We start from the raw sequence: 22,314 nt of genomic DNA, 5'->3' as shown, positions 1-22,314 counted from the left end.
CGCCGCAAATGGTACTCTACTTCTTTCTTCCCCGCTACTAATCCTTCCTTGAATGCCGTCCCCCTCTCTGTGTTTTCTTGCAAATCCATGGTCATCCCTCAAGTAGCAAGCTATGTGAGTGTCTCTGTTATGTTTGATCTGGGTTTGGAGGACAAGGCCGCTTTTTTGTTGGAATCGTTGAAATGGCATTCCTCCGCTACGGCTCAATTCAATTGGAGCTCCATAGCTTTCCAGTGTCTTGGGATTGCCGGTCGAGCATTAGCTAAGTTTCAGTTTGTGTCTTAGGCTGGGTGAGTTTTACTCTTTCTTTCAAGAGAAAATTTTGGTTCCAAGAATAAGATAAGAGACACGCAGAGGACTGGTCCATTGCTTACAAGGATTCACATTTTGCACAGGCTTGCAAGCTGAGCTCGCCCCAACAGTTTCTAGGCTTAAAAATTCAATACTCTCATTTCATAAACTTCGAAACATATCTCCATGACTACCTTCAATGCTCTCAAAATTAGTACTTAACTGGTATTTGTCCTGTCACCCACCCAACTTGTACTAGTAAATATACGGCCTCACCGGAACAGAGGAAATGAAATGAGACTTCATTACGTCACTTCCTTATATTGGAGTTCTAAGATGGTTGTTGCAGTGGGTTTCGTTCCATTACAGAGTTCATGCTTGTTTGCAGGAGGACTACAAACTTGATATCGTACATATTTACAGAGTTCATGCTTGTTTGCAGGAGTTTACTCGAACTTGGGTGTTCTTTTTCATAAGAAAAACTGGAGTGTTCTGTTATCCTCTGTTAATGTTTTCTGTGAACAACACCATATTTGTTCAAAAATGGAACTGGAATATCGGACATGTTTTCTTTGTGTATGTGCTTTTGCGTGGGTATGTGTAACGAAACCATATGATTTTCATTTACCTGCAGTTTTCCTCCAGTGATAATATTTTATTAGAATTGTTAAAAGTTAAGTTTTATGTGTCAACATGTGACATGTCTTGACTGCTGTACCTGTGCTGGTGTGTGGCGACGATTTATATTTTTCACATCAAGTTCATGCCATCGAGACTATGAACTGAATAGGTCCTTATTTCTTGACTACTCTGCGGAATTTCTTGGGCCGGAACTCAATTGTGTTTTGTTGACATCATCTAACGAGTGTATTATGGTCTCACTTTATTTCAGGTACATGGGTTTTGCGTTGGAGCTGCAGGTTGTGTGGAGTTTGTGCCTTGCTTGTAAGGATATCTTTGCTCTCAGGAATAAAAAGGATCTTCACACCCCACATGATCTATTGTTCTTTGTTGTCATTGACTGGGTAAGTCGTTCACTTTGTCTCCCCTATCTTCGATGCAGCTTCCTCTGAATTAACTAAAGGCAAGCACTGGAGCAATTGAACCCAGATTTTTTATCATTAGTTCTTATGATAAAAAATTCAGGATAAATGCAACTCATAATTCTCTATTGGCTAAGTTCTTGTTCTGCCTCCCTCTAAGAGAATAAGGTCGGCTAAATGTTGGCACAGGCGCTCCATCGAACTTAGCCGACTTTGAGCAAGAAATTTTGACAACCAATATGTTTTGCGTGACTTTTTGGTTAACCCCGCGGTAGAGTTTATCAAAGCTTATTTTTTCTGTTAGAACAGTGCAAATACCCTGTGAAATCATTATTTTTAATCGACCAGTTATTGGCATCTTCAGCTAGCAAAGGCCTATCTGAGTGACCACATCAATTGTGAATGCATTGCAGGCCTTGGCGACTCTCATGTTCTCAGGAGCCTGTGCCTCCGCGAGCCTCACAATTTTCTTCATGTGGGATGTGAACCTCTGCGGGGCATACTCACGTCTGGCCTGCCGGCAGTTCGCGCTTTCGGTCACCCTGGCGTTCATGACGTGGGTGTTGCAAGCTGCATCATCTTTCTCTGGGTTGTGGCTACTGGTTTCATTCTTCTAGTGATCTCACGTGCTCATCATCGGTGTGGCATTATGCTAATTGTCAGTCAGGAGGGTAAATCGGTCGCAATGCGATCAGGACACTTGCTAGATTTCAGTTATGGGCATGCTTCCTTCACCACTTGTTAGATAGATGGATTGTCTGTTTGATAGTAGCTCATCTTTATACTAGGAGTTGGTTATGAAGGCCTTGAGGTGGAGCAGTTACTGTTTAGATTATGTGGGATCATTAATATGAAGAGTTATATATGGAGATAAGTGGCCATCGAAGGTACTTGAAATCTGGTTATTTTATAATGGAATTTTATCTCTTAGTGTGGCTTTGCATCCATAGCTAATTTGCACGCGCTTCGCGCAGTAAACAAGTCATCCTTTTATTGCCTAGCAATGTAGGTATGTTGTCTTTCTCATCATAATTAGGAAGTTTTCTGAATACTAAGGATATCTTCTGCGTCTTGAGGCATGAAAAATTGGAGCTCTTTTACGGTACCCTGGTACTCCCATGGCATTAACCGGAGTACTAAACAGATCTAGCCGTCCATGATGAAGGGTAAGTTAGACCTTTTACGATAGAGGCCCGATCATTCAGTTTCATAGAAAAAAGTTGTCGATCGATCCTGCATCCCAGCCGTGAGGCTAGTAGGTGCCGCCGCCGCCAGCCAGATTGAAAATTTCTCTTCAGTCCAGCAGAATTGTTGTCGTCGCCCGTGGCAATCGCACCGTCGGCTGCACGCTCGGCTCTTGCCCTCGATGTCTCCGTTGATTCTCCGCTGGTGCATTGTCTGGTGAAAAGCCTGGGACAGTGTATCCATCCGCTGCATTCCTCCAGCTCGAGGATGCACTACTGGGCTTCACAAATCCATCCATTATGTTCAGGGATTAGAACGTGCGAGTTTCCGACCTGATTGTGGAGGACACAAGCACGGCGGCGGTAGCAGGCGAAGCAGATCGCAGTGGCGGCGACATTCGTGGATGGAAACGAGTGCAGCGCGGCATTTGTACGAACCAGATGTTACAGGGGGGAATATCAAAATACCCTCAAGATAAATAACCATAAAATGATTTTGATGCGATTACTGTTTTGCCCCTTAGATTAAGGTACTCCGTGACTCATCGACTCAGTACTCCGTGGAACAAAAGATGGAGTACCGGAGCATACTGGCCATTGGATTGCCAGAAATAGACGGCTTATATTAATTCATGGGCACTGTAAAAGAGCTCAAAATTGTTTGACCTTGTCCTCCTTTCAAGTATGGGTGTCATGGTCTATTAAGTAGGCCACCCATCGAATACGAGATTTTGTCGGGTTTTTGTTAATTTTCAGATTTCTACTCGGGGTCCAGTTGTCCCTCCATAAACAAACATTGCGGACAGGCTGTCACAAATACGCCATAAACACCCTTTCTTGAGAAACTCCAAACCATGCATGATGCCGAGATGCATTTCAAATAAATGTTATGCCTAGCAGATCAACCCCAGTGTAATGTTTAGCCTTTTTAACCCTCGCACGTGTTGTGTCTAGCAGATCAACCCCGGTGTAATATATAGCCTTCATAACCCTCGCATATAGACTGTCGGGGAATGCTATGGGTCGCCAAGCTTGCCTAGCGAGGAGAGCTTGATTAAAAATTTTGAGGCCCTAAAGAATTAAGCTGGTCTTTGTTGGACCTTTCATGCTATTAGTGTTTGATTCATTGCTACCCTAATCGTTTCTCAAGAAAGGCTGTTTGATTCATTGGACCTTTCATGCCAACAAAGGTGTTGGCGTGGTTGCCACTGCCCCTTGTGTTCATCGACTAGAATTAAGGCTAATATATAATAGCCTCCTCCTGTGAAACCCTAGATGTTACATCAGATCCAACGAGGAGCAAGCAGGGCATCTCAGATTCCAATGTCATCGGGACTCCCTCACCTCCGATGGTTGCTCCAGCGGTGGCGGGAGGGAGGAGAAACCGAGAAAGCTGTTTCATTGTGAGTTCAGTGGTCTAGGAGGCTTTGTTAGTCCATGGCTTCATCTCGGGTGGTGGTGTTGGTGGGTGGCAAATAAGTTTTCTAACGATCTCTCATCAAAGAAGCAGCTCTCTTGGTTAATGGAGCTTGATTTGGGAGGCAGTGTCTACACCGCCTCGGATCCTACGAATCTAGGTGGTCGTTTCACATGTCTTCATGTTGGTGTCTCGGCAATAGTATTCTTCTTCAGCTACTCTCTCTCGAACAAAATGATAGTCAAGTTCTATATGTTTAGTTCTTGCGTGAAACACTGGATTTGCTGACAAATATGTGGCACCAATGTTGTCACACCAAAGACGAGCAACTGGCGAATGAGCAACTCCAAGTTCACACAGAAGAGTTTGGACCCAAATAATCTCAGCAGTTGCATTGGCTAATGATTTATACTCTGCCTCAGTACTTGACCTTGAAACAGTAGCTTGCTTACGTGCACTCCAAGAAATCAGGTTGGGACCAAAGAACACACAGAAACCTCCTGTTGATCTCCTGTCATCAGGACATCCTGCCCAATCAGCATCTGAGAAGGCACTAACAATGTTGCAAGCTGACTTAGTGAATTTTAGGCATGTACTCATAGTACCTTTGAGATATCTCAAAATCCTTTTAACTGCTGTCATGTGTTGAGAGGTAGGAGAATGCAAATACTGACAAACTTTGTTCACCGGGAAACAAATATCCGGTCTTGTCAATGTCAAATATTGCAAAGCACCTACCATACTTCTATACCTTGTTGATTCTTCGGCCCCCAAAGGTTCTCCTTGTTCCTTTGACAGCTTTTCAGAAGTTGAGAGAGGCATGTTTGAAATCTTGCAGTTTGTCATACCTGCACGTTTCAATATATCCATGACATATTTTTCTTGGGTCAGAAGGATGCCATCTTTTACCCTCTTAACTTCAATTCCCAAGAAATAATGTAGATCTCCTAGATCCTTCAAGGCAAAATCTCTTCTCAAATCTGCCAACAAAGCTACAGTTGCATCTTGTGATGAGCTAGCAACAATTATATCATCAACATAGACTAACATAAACATAATAGTATTTCCTCTTCTAAAAAAGAACAGAGAGGTATCCCCTCTTGATGGTTTAAAACCAAGTGCTTGAAGTTTGTCACACAACCTGGAGTACCATGCCCGAGGTGCCTGTTTTAGACCATACAACGCTTTGTCAAGTTTGCAGAGATGATTTTCCTTGCCTCTAATTTCATAGCCAGGTGGTTGTCTCATATAGACTTCTTCCTCTAGAACGCCATGGAGGAACGCATTCTGAACATCCAATTTCCTGAGGCTCCAGTTATTGGATACTGCAACAGAAAGAACAAGTCTGATAGTAGCTGCTTTAACAATAGGACTAAAGGTATCTTCATAATCTATACCGTATCTCTGTTTGAAACCTTTTGCTACTAGCCTTGCCTTGTATCTGCCAATTTGACCATCTGCCTTTCTTTTAATCCTATAGACCCACCTACAATCAATGATATTTTTTTATTGGTGGGACTAAGTGCCAGGTCTTATTTTTAATAAGAGCATCATACTCATCATTCATGGCCCTGCTCCAATTTGTATCATTCAAAGCTTCTTGCAAGTTATGAGGTTCACCAGTAGTCGTCGGACCACCAAAACGAGGTTTGAGCTTGTCATACCTAATTGTGCCATCTGTACGAATTTGAGGTTTTAAAATGCCATGTTGTGACCGTGTTCGCCGGGTTGGCACATCAGGAGCTGCAGGTGCATGCGGCACAGAAAATCCGCCGGAGGAGGGAGGATCCGCACGCGATCCCATGTCAGCGCGCGATCCCGTAGCAGATCTGTCGCCAGCAACAAAGGATATCTCATCCTGTCGGGGCAGATCGACGTGGGAGCCTGTGCGCACGTCTCCCTCGCTTGGTTGGCCCACCTGGTGGCCCGCGAGAGGGGAGCTGATTGGCCCACCTGACGATGCGCTGTCGGGAGATTCAGCGGGCGGCCCAGCGCGCGCCACGCGTCGTTCCTGCGGCGGCGTCTGCGCAATCGAGGCAGATTCGCCCCCTGGTCCACCTGTGTCGCCTACGCCTGCTGACGCTGCAGGCTCGGGATCGCCGCCCGCAGCACTTGAATCCTCCTCGTGTTCTGCAATAGTTTCGTCTTGTTCTGGCTGCATAAAATCATGCACAAAAACTGGATTTTCTCCACTGTTAGCAACAGGATTAGGGCAAAAATTAGCCTGTTGATCAACTACAGGTTCGTCCCCATGATCAAAAGGTGTAGACTCAGGAAGTAAAAGGACTTCTGACCGGAGAGGGGTGCCTGCATTAGGATTTAATTTGCAAAGGGAAAAACTGTCTCATCGGAAATAACATCACGGGATATGTATACTCGTCCAGCAGCAACATCTAGACATTTAAAACCTTTGTGAATATTGTTGTAGCCAAGAAACACGCACTATTTGGAACAAAATTCTAACTTTTTGGAATTATAAGGGCGAAGATTCAGCCAACATGCACATCCAAAGACCCGAAGAGAATGATAATTGGGTTGTTCTTGAAACAAACGTGTAAGAGGAGTTTCAAAATTAATCACTTTGCTAGGGGTGCGATTTATCAGATATGTAGCAGAGAGGAAAGCCTCATCCCAAAACTTCAAGGGCATGGAGGCATGGGCTAAGAGAGAGAGAGCCCTACATCAACAATATGTCGATGTTTTCTTTCTGCTGATCCGTTTTGCTGATGAGCATGGGGACATGAGACATGGTGAGTGATTCCTAATTGATGAAAAAAGGAATTTAGACGTTCATACTCGCCACCCCAGTCTGTTTGCATAGTGATTATTTTCTTATTGAACAACTTTTCAACAAGGGTTTGAAATTCATGAAAGACTTTAAACACTTCGGATCGGTGCTTAAGGAGATATATCCATGTGAATTTGTTGTAATCATCAATGGAAGACACATAATAGTTTTTCTTATTGATAGAATCACGGGCAGGCCCCCATACATCGGAGAAAAATTGCTCTAAAGGAGCTTTAGACACACTGTTTGAACTAGGATAAGGAAGTTGGTGACTTTTACCCATTTGGCATGCATCACACACTCCTTCTTTATTCAACTCGCTACTAGAAAAGGGAATATTATTCTGGCTAAGAACATGACGCACTATGGTAGATGACGGATGCCCTAGCCGACTGTGCCACCTTTCAACAGGCAGTTTATTGGCACCAAATGCTTGCTTGCTTGAGCTAAAGGGAGCCGATGATACGGGGTAGAGACCTTGTCTACACCTGCCGGCAGAAGAGTTTTCCTCGTTCCCTGTTCCTTGACGAGAAAAAAAGTTGGGTGAACTTCAAGGAAAGTATGATTATCAGTGGATAAGCGATGGGCGGAGATAAGGTTTTTGGCGGCATCGGGTACATGCAAGATGTTATTAAGATGAAGATCACGAGTAGGGGTACGAACGGTAGTGTGACCAATATGACTAATTTCCATAGTATCTCCATTTGCAGTGTGGACTTGATCGTTGTCGTGTTACTTGTTGTGGACGGTCAACTTGTCGAGTTCGCTGGTGATGTGATCGGTGGCGCCAGTGTCCTGATACCAGTTGGTATCTACTCCATAGGACGAGGTTGTGGCAGATCCGGCGCTCTTCTCGTTCTTGGTGTAGGAGATGTCGAAGCGCCGGTAGCATTCGATGGCGGTGTGATTTGGTCTCTTGCAGATCTGGCAGACGACCTCAGGAAGATCATCGGCTCCTCCGTTGCTGTTGCCGTTGCCGCGGCCTCCATTGCCACGACCACCGCCTCCATTGCCACGGCCTCTGTTGCCGCGGCCACCTCCTCCATTGCCGTGGCCACCGTTATCGCGGCCACCTCCACCGCGGCCACGAGAGATAGTGTTGGCGGAGGACTGGGAGGAGTGGTTTCCACCTTCGAACATAGCAAGACGCTTTTCAAAACCGATCAACTGAGAGTAAAGTTCAGCTACCTTGATTGGTTCAGTCCTCGCGGCGCAAATGGACAAGACAAACGAGATGTAGTCGTAGTCTAGTCCGGCAAGGATGTAGGAGACCATGTCATCATCGTCGAGCGGCTTGCCTGCTGAAGCCATCTCGTCGCCCAGCGCTTTCATGCGCCCAATGTAGTCGGCGATGGTCGCGGTGCCCTTTTTGGTGGTGGAGAGGGCGATCCGCGTGTTGACGATGTTGGCCTGTGTCTGGGAGAGGAACATCTCCCTGATGGCAGTCCATGCCGCGGCGGCCTTTGTGCAGTGGGCGACTTGGATCATCACAGGTGGCGAGATCAAGTTGAAGATGAAGCTGAGTACCTGTGAGTCTTGCGCCACGGTGACAAGATACTCCGGGTTTGGCGCATCTGTCGGCTTGCCATCTTTATCGGCGAGCTTGGGCTCCGGGAACGGGTGATCAGGGCTGAGGAGATCGACCAGCTGTGCTCCACGGATGGTGGCTAGGGCTTGTGCGCGCCAGACCAGGTAGTTGCCCCGGTGCAGCTTGTCAGCGATGGGAATGAGGGCAAAGGCGGCGGTGGCGGCGGAGCTGGAGCTAGCCATGACTAGGTTTGGATGTTGGAGAGGAAGTTGGCTCTGAATACCATGAAAAATTGGATGAAGCGTATGCCTCTGGCACGGACGCGTTGCATGTTATATAGGCAAAGAGCTTTACAAGATTTGGTAGTTAGGTTATGTTGGATTGATCCTCAAGAAAGAAACACAAGATGAGGATGAATCCTAACCAACCATAACTACCGGTTACAACACCACGCAACACGCTAGCCTACCGGGTGTACCGGACGTATATACGGTTTATACTTATACCGTATATACATGTTACAATGTATTCTAACAGTGGGCACCTGGTGATGTTGATGACAATCTTTTTGCGGCAGTGACGTGGCCGTGGCCTTCTTTTCTCCCCTTGAGTGTCTCCCTGATGCGACATATCATTCTCTAGCGAGTCATGCTCTCTCTCTCTCTCTGTGTGTCGCATCGATGTTTCCTCCACCGTCATTGTGAAGATGGTAGAAGTTTTTGTTCATGAGATGGTTTGGCTCTCGAATTTTTTATGTACACATGGCTTCTAAGATGGCGAGTTCTTCTTCACGTGTTGGTTTAGCTAGATTCGTATGTGGTCGCTGCTCACTCATGCAGGCTTCAGGGAGCTTTTGGTTATTGGGAGCAACCGCTGGGAGACGGTAGCACAGCCTATCTTTAGCCGATTTGGATGGCAAGTTAATAATAGCTAGGTGTGTAGGTATCGTAATCTGTTCTTTATCGTTGGATGTGGCACTTTTCCTCTTTATTTTTTGACTTACGCTCAGATTATGAGCTTCTCTGGACCTTAATACTTTGTTATGATTTTATTTAATAATATAGCCGCATGCATCGTTTGATACAGAGGCAGGGGTTATCCTCCTTTTTCAAAAAAAATAGGAAAGACTGGCTTGGATTTTTTTTGACAATATCCTCCTCCTTTATTAACTCGCTACAATAATAGCATCAGAAACAATCAATGGGATAACAGCCCTAGGGGGTGCACCCAGCCATACATCTGGAGGAGAAAATTTTGCTAGCCTAGCTAATTCATGGGCTACTCTCTCTATAGCAATTAATGTTCACACAAAATATACTTGAAATCTAGGGACATGTAATAACAGTCGTCGAAGATGGCGCTGGCCACCAAGGATGAATAACCATCCTTCAGCATTGAAATGACCTCCAAGCTATCCGAGTTCACTTCGATCTTGCTACACCCAGCAGTGCGGGCAAGATTCAAGCCAAATCTTACTGCGATAGCTTCCGCGATAAAGGCATCATAGCAGATATCTAGCTTCTCATTTGGAGCAGTTACAAACTTGCCATTGTGGTCTCTGATGACGGCTCCGACTGAGCCTTCGAGCAAATCTGGATCATATCCCGCGTCCACATTTAACTTGACATAATCAGCCCTTGGTCTTGTCCAGCCATCGGCATGAACCCATGCCTTTTGGTGCACACGTAGATATAAAATTTACCACCATTGCTCATACTGATAGACTGATCTGAGATGCAGTTTGAGGTACAGCCCCATGTGTGTGTTTCCTTCTTTCTCACCACAAATACCAACAGCATGTGGCCAACGTTTCTCTTAGCTTCGGCAGTCCTAGAACATGAACATGATTCTCTGGCAAATTAAGAAGAACCTCCAAGATAACCTTACCAGATTTGTCCATCTCTAATGCTTGTCTGATCACATCAAGCAGTCCAAGAAGTCTCCACACCTCGACCGCCACAGGGCACTCAAGTAGGTGGTGAATAGTTTCTGGCCCTCGGTCGCATACTGGCCGTCGGTGTCAAAACCGGCGGATCTTGGGTAGGGGGTCCCGAACTGTGCGTCTAAGGCGGATGGTAACAAGAAGCAGGTGACACGATGTTTTACCCAGGTTCGGGCCCTCTTGATGGAGGTAAAACCCTATGTCCTGCTTGATTTATTCTTGATGATATGAGTATTACAAGAGTTGATCTACCACGAGATCGGAGAGGCTAAACCCTAGAAGCTAGCCTATGGTATGGTTGTATGTTGTCCTACGGACTAAAACCCTCCAGTTTATATAGACACCGGAAAGGGTTAGGGTTACACAAGGTCGGCTACAAAGGAGGAGATATACATATCCATACTGCCTAGCTTGCCTTCCAAGCCAAGTAGAGTCCTATCCGGACACGAGACGAAGTCTTCAATCTTGTATCTTCATAGTCCAACAGTCCGGCCAAAGGATATAGTCCGGCTGTCCGGAGACCCCCTAATCCAGGACTCCCTCAGTAGCCCCTGAACCAGACTTCAATGACGATGAGTCCGGCGTGCAGTATTGTATTCGGCATTGCAAGGCGGGTTCCTCCTCCGAATACACCACAGAAGAATTTAAATATAAGGATAGTGTCCGACCCTTCAAAATAAGTTCCACATACCACCATAGAGAGAATAATATTTCCACAAATCTAATCTACCGACACGTTTTGGTAACATGACATTATGCCATGGCCCGGTGATTATTCGAACCGTTTCCTTTAACTAGCCCCACACATAACGCGAGGCAGTTTTTTGACACGTCTTGTCAAAGCAGAGATCGTGTCCCCCTTATTATGGGATTCTCATCAATACGGGCGTGGGTAACCCAACCGCGCCATCGATTATGGTGCTTGGGGGATAAGCGAGTTTTACCAAGCTAGTGGGGGCGCATAGTTTCGGCCGCCCTTATAAAGGGACAAGGTTTAACCTTTTTCTACCCGCTCCTTCTTCCTCCTTGCTCATCCCACTCTTGTGCACGCGAGATCCAACGCCCAAGCCCACATCCTTCCTCTCAACCTTCTCCAATCATGTCCGGAGCGGGAGGCAAATGGATGGATTCCTCCGTCACGGAGGGACACGTCAAGAAGCTACGCGGAGCCGGATACTTGGCGCGAATATCGCGCATCGGCTGCCCGCTGCGGGGCAGATCGTTCCTACCCCTGAACCTCACGAGAGGGTAGTTTTCCTCCACCACTTCCTCCGCGGACTGGGGTTTCCCCTCCATCCATTCGTCCGTGGTCTCATGTTCTACAACGGGCTGGACTTCCATGATCTGGCCCCAAACTTCGTCCTCAACATTTCGGCGTTCATCGTCGTGTGTGAGGCTTTCCTCCGCATCCGGCCCCACTTCGGCCTGTGGTTAAAGACCTTCAATATCAAGCCGAAGGTGGTGGGCGGCCAACAAGCAGAATGCGGCGGAGCCATGGTGGGCAAGATGCCCAATGTTATATGGCTTGAAGGCTCCTTCGTGGAGACCATAAAGGGGTGGCAATCGGCGTGGTTCTACATCACCGAGCCGTGCGACACCAAATGGGTGGCTGCCCCCAAGTTTCAATCCGGAATCCCCATGCGGCTCACCTCCTAGAAAGAGAAGGGCCTGTCCTGGGGTTCATCGGTAGAGCTGGACGGACCCCAGAAATGTATCCGGAATATGGCAGGCAAGAAGCTCAAGCTTGTCAACATAGTCCAGGTCATGCTCATCCGCCAGATCCTCCCGTGCCAACAACGGGACTTCAACTTGTGGGAGTTCGACCCGGCCCAGCACCAGACTCTGAGCGAGCTCTTTGACACGACGCACAAGGACGTATGGAAGGTGCTGTTCAAGGGCGCCGAGGTCCCTCCCTCTCTCACCGAGGACCGTGGGCTAAGCGCGAAGCGCCGAGCGCATTCGGTGAGTTCCATACATCTGGTAGGATATTTATTTCCCCTAGCTTAACCACATGCGGGGTCTGAGCTCCATGCCTTTGACAGGACTGGGTGGAGACGTCGGGGCAGATTAACTGTCTGGCCCCTCTGCCCGAAGACACCGCGGACGCTCTCCTGATGGAGATGCTGACTCCGGCTCCTTACAAGGTGCCGGAGAAGACCAAGAAGGCCAAGGGAACCCGAAAGAGTTCCCGATGCCAGGTGTTATCGGACTCATCGTCCGATAACTCCGTGACGCACTCCTCCCCCGAAGACGAGGAGGAGGATGAAGATGCTCCCCCTCTAGTCGGGGGATACAAGAAAAGGAAGGCCGTCCCAACCAGGGGGCTGAAGGGTCCAAGAAGGGAAGGACTCTTGTCGGTGTCAAAACTGGCGGATCTCGGGTAGGGGGTCCCGAACTGTGCGTCTAGGCCGGATGGTAACAGGAGGCAAGGGACACGAAGTTTTACCCAGGTTCGGGCCCTCTCGATGGAGGTAAAACCCTACGTCCTGCTTGATTAATACTGATGATATGGGTAGTACAAGAGTAGATCTACCACGAGATCGAAGAGGCTAAACCCTAGAAGCTAGCCTATGGTATGATTGTTGATGTGTACGTTGTCCTACGGACTAAAACCCTCCGGTTTATATAGACACGGAGACGGTTAGGGTTAAACAAAGTCGGTTACAATGGTAGGAGATCTGCATATCCATATCGCCAAGCTTGCCTTCCACGCCAAGGGAAGTCCCTTCCGGACACGGGACGGAGTCTTTAATCTTGTATCTTCATAATCCAACAGTCCGGCCAAAGGATATAGTCCGGCTGTCCGGACACCCCCTAATCCAGGACTCCCTCAGTAGCCCCCGAACCAGGCTTCAATGACGATGAGTCTGGCGCGCAGATTGTCTTCGGCATTGCAAGGCGGGTTCTCCTCCAAATTCCGTCTACCCGTTGAATAAAGTCCGGTTTCTTGTAGATGTTTGCGCTCCTTGGCTTCTACGCCCAATAATGGCCGCTTCCCACGTGTCAAACGAATATGAAAAGTCTAAGTGTTTTTACATTCACACCCCTAGCCGCGTAAATGAGCTGCCCTATTTAAGGGGACGATGATTTAGATCCAATCCCCACCTTCTCCCCTCCGCGAGTGTTCATCAGAGCGCATCCGACAAAGGTCCATTCCACCATGGCCAGCCGTCGCAACTCCTCCCCTCGCCCTTCCAGCCCTAAGCCTGGATATTGAGAGAGATGTTCCATCCTGCATAGCGAGCTAGTGACGCTCCAGACCAAGGGATTTCTCCCCCCGGCCTATATGGTCCCGGTTCGAGCCGGTCTTGCCGTCTACAATGGCGGAGAGCAAGCAGAGAATGCCCCTAATCCCTCCAAAGGAGAGCAGCTGTGCCTCATCCCTTACCTAATAAGGGGGATCGGATTTCCAATCCATCCATTTCTCCGGGGGCTACTGGAGTTCTACGGCCTCCATCTACATAATCTCACGCCTGCCTCAGTATTGCATATCGCGGGCTTTGTAGCCCTCTGCGAGCTGTTCTTGGGTGTTGAAGCTCATTTCGGACTGTGGAAGGAGCTATTTTTCCTCGTGCCCGTTCCAAGAAGGGGTCAATGTATCAAGTGGGCGGAGCCGAAGTGTGGCGCATCGCCGGGACCGGATATCTGTCCGGAACCCCAAAGAAGGCGTCCGAAGACTGGCCCTCGGAATGGTTTTATATAGAAGACGTCCCGCTGCCGGATCCTGTCTGGATCGGCCTCCCTGAATTCAACAGTGTTCCCTTAAAGAAGCGCCTAAGCTGGTGCCCACGGAGTCCTCAAAGGGGAGGTGACAGGGACATCATTTACCCGATGGGCCGAATAAGATTGTTAGCCCATTCCGGACTAACCATGATCGGGGTTATGGCCGAATGCATTATGCGGGGGGTGTAGCCGCTTCAGTATAGAAGCCACCCCATGTGGGACTTCAACGGGGAGGACGACGCCACCCGCTACGGCCGTAAGGGGCCAGATTCAGCTGCCGCTCTACTAAAGATCTTGTCCACTTTGTATAAGGGAGAAGAGGAGGAATTTCTTCGCGTCAACCCTCAGGGTGGATTCTCCATGCACAATCCCCCAAGCTGGGTAAGCGGCCGTATTTACTTGTCCATCCGTTTTGTATTCCCACTGTTAAATATTCAGTCTGACGACTTCAACACAGGAACTGCGCCGGGCTGTTAAGGGAATAAGCAGCCCTCCTCCACAACCCGAGGACCCAGGACGGTCCCTCGACCCGGCCTCTCAAGAGGATCCAGACATATCTGTGGAGCTGATTGATGGAGTGTTCCATCAATTGAGCAAGGACAACGCCTTGGTGGCCATTACGGCCGATTACCCAGGGCTAATCCTGACCCCCCAGGTACCTGAGATCGAAGTCCCAGTACCCCGAATAGGTGTCCGCCCACTCGTGTTCAGTTTCCTGATTGCAACCGAACTTTACAGGGGAGGTTTTTAAGGCGGAAGGCCGAACCTGTGGCAACAAGCCAACGAGGGGCCGTAGGGCCCCGCGGGCAGAAAAGAAGTGCAGTCCAGACCGAGGCGTCAGCGCAAAGGTATGGCGCGCCCCCTTATCCCAGGTGTTATACCTTCGAGGCATATTGACACTCGCGCTCTTTTCAGGACAAAGAGACCTCGCCGGACTATATCCGGAGAGGCTGCCAATCGGGCCTCCACCAGCCAGGCTCCAAAGCCTGGTCCAGAGGCGCAGGCGAATGCAAGGCGCGCGCCAGACGCTCCTTCGACGGAGGATGTGGACGGGTTGTCTGCCACCAACTCTGAGGTGGAGAGTGCCATGAACCACATGCGTCACCGGACAATTCTTCGCGACGCTTGCTTCTCCCAAGGGGCATTAGATGCCTTCAACTCGTGAGATGCGTACCTCCGTGCCGCTCAAAATGGTCTAGCCAGAGCCACGGAGCAGTATGTAAAAGACATACGGGTAAGAAAATTCTGGTAATTATATGTATATACCAGTAGCCCCCAAGACTTGAAACGGTTAGAATAACTGATTTAAGAATTCCCTACTGTCCAAGGAGCTGGAAGAGTGCAAAGCCCAATTTGAGGCCGCACTAGCTGCGGCAGGGGAGCCCAAGGAGACCCCCTCTGGTAATATACACTTCGAAAGATAAGTATTTTGCGAAGCGCGGCATTGGTGCAAATTTGACAAAGGAAATTGCAGATGGCGTGGGATTGAATCCGGAAAGGCAACACCTCCTACGCCAGCTAAAGGCTGGTGAGAAGGTGCTGACAAAGGTGAGGCGGGAGAAGAACGATCTCCAAGATGCCAACACCAAGCTGGGCGTCGAGCTGAAAGATGTTCGTGCCCAGCTGTCAGACTCCGTGAAGGAGAATCAGCGGCTTCGGCGCGGCATATTTAGTAAGTGCTTGAACGAACCTTTGAAAGAAAGTTCGGCGGGGAAGTCGACTAACAGAGCAATGTCTGTAGGTGTGCTAACAGGTCATCCTGCAGAGGAGATGCCCGGTTCTACGGGTGACCTTCTTCCCGAGCTCTCGCAATTGCTCGATCGAGTTCGGCAGGCGATGCAAGGCGTCACCCAGGCCCTGTGGCCATCCGTCTCCATGCCCGAAGGTCTTGGAGAGCTTGCGGAGAAGCTAAAGGGAGCACGGCGGCGCTTCCGATTGTGGAAGATATCAGCCTGCCGTCAAAGCGCTCGGGAGGCCTGGGCCATGGTGAAGATGTTGTACGCAAAGGCTGACCCCAACCACATGGCCGAGGTCGATCCTGTAGGGCCCGATGGGAAGGAGATCCCTGTAAGCTTAGTATACGGCCAAGTAGAGTTGGCCGCAAAGTATTCCCAGCAGGACTGTAAATTAGACAGCCTGTTAGATGGTATTGAAGAAGAATACAATCAGTCAAAATGACTATGTTATTTAATTGACATTTATAATGCCTTCTAGCCGGATTGTAGATCATTTGTCATGGCCGACCTTTTTGCTTCAGCCTCGGGACCTGACAGTCCGGAGTGTGTCCGAATTCCCATGCGGTTATATAGGAACCGGGGAATGCATGGAGACCAGGCGTAGGGGTCATTAGGGCTTGAACAGACAAGTGCCCGACTAGTTATGTTATATTACATGGTTAGTAAGAAACATCTTCCAGGGAGAATAGTTCCGTTAGGGGTTCCTTTCCCTGGGAGGCATGCCCTAAGGTGCATGTCCATTCTGCGAAAAGAAACACAGGAAAAACATCTGGGGGCGTATAGATAAAAATAAAAAAAGATCATCTTTAGTTCACCGACCGAATATTCTCTTAAGAACGCTAGCTTTCGGCTTCACCCAGTCTGAGGTACACGTCCGGCTGACCCGGCAGTAACAATCGCAGAGGCGCTCCCTTTACCACCTAGCCGAACAATCGGGAACGTAGGGGTAAGCACAGGAGCCAGGCAACCCATCTTGGCCAAAACTTAAGTCATATCGATGCATATAATGGTGAATAAAAGGTACATGCGGAAGTGTGACACATGTGTTGGCATGAAGCCCGTATGAATAAGCTTCTATTTAAAGAAGCCCCCAGGTTTAATGTGCGCGGATAGCGCGTCACTTTATGAGCCTTTAGAGGCTATAAGAGAGAGAGAAGAAGAGAAATGTAAGACAGAAAATATATATAAAATGGACAGAGGAAGGAGACGAACACAGAGTCCGGCGCTAGGCATAGAATCTTCGGAGACGGGCTGCGTTCCATGGGTTTGGCTCGAGTCGGTTATCCGATGCATCCCGCAGGCGGTACGCTCCACCAGTCAGGACTTGGTCAATTATGAAGGGACCTTCCCACTTGGGTCGAGTTTTTCCTTTTTCTTGTCCGGTAGTCGTAGAACTAATTCGCCAACGTTGTAATTTTTGGCCCGTACTTCTCTGCTTTGGTATCTTCGAGCCTGCTGTTGATAGAATGCGGAACGGGCTTTTGCCACGTCACGCTCCTCCTCCAATGCGTCCAAGCTGTCCTGCTGATCGAGCTCGGCTTCTCTTTCTTCGTACATGCGCACTCGAGGTGAGTCATGAATTATGTCGCAAGGAAAAACTGCCTCTGCGCCGTACACCATAAAGAATGGTGTGTATTCGGTGGTGCGATTCGGTGTGGTCCGCAGCCCCTAGAGTACGGAGTCGAGCTCCTCTACCCAGTGCATGTTAGATTCCTTGAGGGACCGCACTAATCTGGGTTTGATGCCGCTCATGATAAGACCATTTGCACGTTCGACCTGGCTGTTTATTTGTGGGTGATAGACGGAAGCATAATCAAGCTTGATGCCCATGTTTTTGCACCAGAGTTTTACCTCGTCGGCCGTGAAGTTCGTGCCGTTATTAGTGATGATGTTGTGGGGGACGCCGTAACGGTGTACAACCCCGGATATAAAGTCTATCACCGGTCCGAATTCGGCCGTCTTAATAGGCTTGGCTTCTATCCATTTGGTGAACTTATCCACCATGACCAATAAGTATTTTTGCTTGTGGGTTCCGCCTTTAAGGGGTCCAACCATGTCAAGCCCCCAGACCGCGAAGGGCCAAGTAATGGGGATAGTTTGGAGGGCGGTGGGTGGCATATGGCTTTGGTTTGCAAAGAGCTGGCAACCGGTGCATCGTTGGACTAAGTCCTGAGCGTCTGCCCGGGCCGTCGGCCAATAAAAGCCTGTACGGAAGGCCTTGCTTACAAGGGACCGGGCTGCAGTGTGATGACCGCCGAGTCCGGCATGGATTTCAGCCAGGAGGTTCCGTCCCTCCTCTTCGGAGATGCACCTTTGAAGGACTCCGGTAGTGCTTTTCTTATAAAGCTCTCCCTCGTGGACTCTCTAGGCTTTGGATCGCCGCACTATGCAGCGTGCCTCATTTTGGTCCTCGGCGAGTTCCTGCCTAGTAAGGTAGGCGAGGAATGGTTCTGTCCACGGGGCGATGATGGCCATTATTACGTGGGCTGAAGGTGTTATTTCATTGGCAGAGCCTCCGATTGTGTTAGAATGTTCTGTGTCGGGCAGTGCGGTTGGGTCCGGGCTGTTATTGTTCGGCTCCCCTTCCCATACTACGGATGGCTTGAACAGCCTTTCCAAGAAGATGTTGGGGGGGACTACATCGCGTTTTTCGCCGATGCGTGCCAGGACATCTGCCGCCTGATTATTTTCCCGGGCTATATGGTGAAATTCAAGCCCCTCGAACCGAGCTGACATTTTTAGGACGGCATTGCGGTAAGCTGCCATTTTTGGATCCTTGGCATCGAAGTATCCATTGATTTGGGATATTGCAAGGTTTGAGTCCCCGCGCACCTCTAGGCGTTGGATGCCCATGGATACTGCCATCCGGAGACCATGTAAAAGGGCCTCATATTCGGCTGCATTGTTAGAGTCCGTGTACATAATCTGTAGTACGTATTGAACTATGTCTCCTGTGGGGGACGTCAAAACGACGCCAGCCCCCAGTCCGGCCAACATCTTGGAGCCGTCGAAATGCATGATCCAATTTGAATATGTGCCGTATTCTTTAGGGAGTTCGGCCTCCGTCCATTATGCGACGAAGTCGGCCAAGACTTGCGACTTGATGGCTCGTCGTGGCTTATAAGTTATGTCGAACGGGAGGAGCTCAATGGACCATTTTGCAATCCGGCCTGTTGCATCATGGTTGTTTATAATATCGTTAAGTGGTACTTCCGAGGCTACTGTTATTGAACACTCTTGAAAGTAGTGTCGTAGCTTCCGGGATGCCATGAATACCGCGTATGCAATATTTTGATAATGTGGGTACCATGATTTGCAGGGAGTGAGGACAATTGACACGTAATAGACCGGCTTTTGAAGGGGGAATTTGTGTCCGTCCGCTTCTCGTTCGACGACGAGCACTGCGCTTACAACCTGATGTGTTGCTGCAATGTATAATAGCATTGGTTCGCCAATGTTTGGTGCGGCCAGGACTGGGTTTGTTGCCAGTATGGCTTTTATTTCGTTGAGTCCGGCCGTGGCTGCATCCGTCCATTTGAAGTGTTCGGTGCGTTGAAGGAGGCGGTAAAGGGGTAGGGCCTTTTCTCCCAAGTGGGAGATAAAGTGGCTTAGAGCCGCCACGCATCCGGTTAACTTTTGTATTTGTTTGAGGTCCTTTGGGATATCCAGTTGCGACAGAGCTCGGATCTTGGCCGGATTTGCTTCAATTCCTCTACCGGATACTATGAAGCCCAAGAGCTTTCCGGCTGGAACGCCGAAAACGCATTTTTCCGGGTTGAGCTTGATGTCATATGTTCGGAGGTTATCAAATGTGAGCCTCAAGTCGTCTACTAGAGATTCAACATGTCTTGTTTTGATGACCACATCATCTACATATGCCTCCACTATTTTGCCGATCTGGCTTGACAGACATGTCTGAATCATGCGCTGATATGTTGCGCCGGTGTTTTTGAGCCCGAATGGCATTGTGTTGAAGCAGAATGGCCTATATGGTGTGATAAATGCCGTTGCGGCTTGGTCTGGTTCTGCCACCTTGATTTGATGGTAGCCAGAATATGCGTCGAGGAAGCACAACGAATCGTGTCCTGCGGTAGCGTCGATAATTTGATCAATGCGGGGGAGGGGGATGGGATCCTTTGGGCAAGCCTTGTTAAGGTCTTTAAAATCAACACACAGGCGCCAGGATTTGTCCTTCTTTGGTACCATCACTAGGTTTGCTAGCCAGTCCGGATGTTTTATATCTCTGATGAATCCGGCCTCCAATAGCTTTGCTAGCTCCTCTCCCATGGCCTGTCTCTTAGGTTCGAAAAAATGCCGAAGAGCCTGTTTGACAGGTTTGAATCTTGCTTGGATATTTAAGCTGTTCTCGGCCAGCCTGCGTGGGATTCCTGGCATGTCTGAAGGGTGCCAGGTGAAAATGTCTCAGTTCTCTCGTAGGAACTCTCGCAATGCGGCGTCGACATCGGGGTTTAACTGTGCCCCGATGGAAGCTGTTTTATTGGGGTCCGTTGGATGGACTTGGAATTTGACTATTTCGTCCACCAGTTTAAAGGAGGTGGACTTGGATCTTTTGTCGAGTACCACATCGTCCCTATTCACCATAGAGCGCAGCGCAGTTAGCTGCTCAGCCGCTAGGGCTTCGGATAGTGCCTCGAGGGCCAGTGCGGCTGTCTTGCTTTCGGCGCGGAGTGCTATGTCCGGATCACTAGCGAGAGTGATGATCCCGTTAGGCCCGGGCATCTTGAGCTTCATGTACCCGTAATGGGGTATTGCTTGGAAGATTGTAAACGCTTCCCGCCCTAGCAGAGCATGATAACCACTGCTGAACGGAGCCACCTGGAACGTGACCTCTTCGGACCTATAATTATCCGGCGTGCCGAACACCACATCTAGTGTGATTTTTCCTGTACAGGGCGCTTCCCGACTGGGGATTATTCCTCTAAAGGTTGTTCTACTTCGCTCAATGCGGTTCCAGTCTATTTCCATTTTTTGAAGGGTCTCCTCATAAATGAGGTTCAATCCGCTGCCGCCGTCCATGAGTACCTTGGTAAGACGAAAGCCGTCCACTATTGGACTAAGGACCAATGCGGCTGGTGCTCGGGCTGTTCGGGATTTAGGTTCATCACTGGCATTAAAGGTAATAGCCATGTCACTCCATGGGTTTATTCTTGCTACTTGGTAGACTTCGGCAAGGCTGCGAAGTGTCATTTTTCGCATATTATTTGATGCGAAAGTCTCGAAGACTGTTAATACCGTATTGGTGTCTCTGGGTGGCTTTCTGTGGCCTCCGGAATTAGGAGATTTTCGCCAATTTTGGCCACTTGCCGGAGTATCCAACATGCTCTGAGGCTGTGAGTTGGTGTGGCGTCCTCTGTACTGTGAATTTTACAGGGTCCATTAAGCCATCCTTATAGTACGGTTCCATGCCCTGTAGAGGGTTTTTGCTTTTTAATGCTTGACCCAGGTGACTGGTGATGATGCACCCTTTTATTTCGGACTGGGTTTGTATTCAGGGCCGGATTGTCCCAAAATTTTATTTCGGTTTTCCAGGCGCTTTCCATCGCACAGTACTTTCGTACAATGGACGCCAAGTCAGCGAAGCGTGTAATATCGCGGCGACTTATGGTGTTGAGTATTCCCTTGTCCATGCAATTATTGCAGAAGATTGAGATTGCGTCTTCCTCGCGGCAGTCCCTTACATGTTCTTAACCAGGAGGAATCTGGCCCAGTAATGATGTACTGTTTTATCGGGTTCTTGCCTGATTTTGGATAGATCGCTTATGTTGGGGTGGGTGGGTGGAATTAAATCCGAAGCCTCACCCCATCTAAGGCTTAGAGGCCGAGGAATTTCCGAACTCGAAAATTTGGATTCCTAGATGTTGTCCAATGAATCCAGCCCGTCGCCTGACTCTAAATTCAGGTCTTGAGTGATATCCTCCCCTCCACGGGTATCCGGCTTGGAGGGATCGGGAATCCGGATGTAGCGAGTCCTTAAGATAGATGAAGGGTCGCCGCACTGTCCCTCTACCATGGCAACATGATGGGTGACTTGGGGAGAGTTAATCTCTCTCAGATCGGGTTTAGGCCCAATCTGGTCGTAATCCGTGGCGACTCCCAGGGCGGCGAAGCGATCCAAGAGCTCGTTTATGGAGGAGAGATCCATTGGATCTAACTGCTCGGTGAGTTCCGAGCTGACATGAAGATTGTTTTCGATGGCTCGAGAGGTCATCGTCGGCGCAGAAGCCGAACAGGCGGTCATAAGAAAACCACCTAGCCGGAGGGTTTGGCCGACAGCCAAAGCTCCCTTAGCAACGGTGCCGTCTTTAAAGACGGGGCGAGGCATCCTTCCTGATGGCGACGACACAGAGGAACTCTCAATGAAAGCACCAATGTCGGTGTCAAAACCGGCGGATCTCGGGTAGGGGGTCCCGAACTGTGCATCTAGGCCGGATGGTAACAGGAGGCAAGGGACACGAAGTTTTACCCAAGTTCGGGCCCTCTCGATGGAGGTAAAACCCTACGTCCTGCTTGATTAATATTTATGATATGGGTAGTACAAGAGTAGATCTACCACGAGATCGAAGAGGTTAAACCCTAGAAGCTAGCCTATGGTATGATTGTTGATGTGTACGTTGTCCTACGGACTAAAACCCTCCGGTTTA

At 48.9% G+C, this 22,314-nt stretch overlaps 1 protein-coding gene and 1 pseudogene across 1 annotated transcript in view; one reads left to right on the top strand and one right to left on the bottom strand.

The window, feature by feature from the left end:
* The window catches only part of LOC119270324 (CASP-like protein 5B3), a 3,045-nt gene extending 781 nt beyond the window's left edge, over positions 1–2,264 (top strand). Inside the window, exons 2-3 of the mRNA XM_037552331.1 lie at positions 1,184–1,316; positions 1,748–2,264. Of these exons, the coding sequence (XP_037408228.1) occupies positions 1,184–1,316; positions 1,748–1,951 (337 nt within the window). The 3' untranslated portion in view covers positions 1,952–2,264. The remainder of the gene's footprint in view (positions 1–1,183; positions 1,317–1,747) is intronic.
* Positions 2,265–7,874: 5,610 nt separating this feature from the next.
* LOC119273845 lies at positions 7,875–8,016 on the bottom strand (annotated as a pseudogene).
* Between the last annotated feature and the right edge of the window lie 14,298 nt (positions 8,017–22,314).

The sequence above is a fragment of the Triticum dicoccoides genome, chromosome 3A, assembly GCF_002162155.2.
Source record: "Triticum dicoccoides isolate Atlit2015 ecotype Zavitan chromosome 3A, WEW_v2.0, whole genome shotgun sequence".
Taxonomy (NCBI): Eukaryota; Viridiplantae; Streptophyta; class Magnoliopsida; order Poales; family Poaceae; genus Triticum; species Triticum dicoccoides.
The sequence above is the reverse complement of the archived record's forward strand: the minus strand, read 5'-3'. Positions and strand labels throughout refer to the sequence as shown.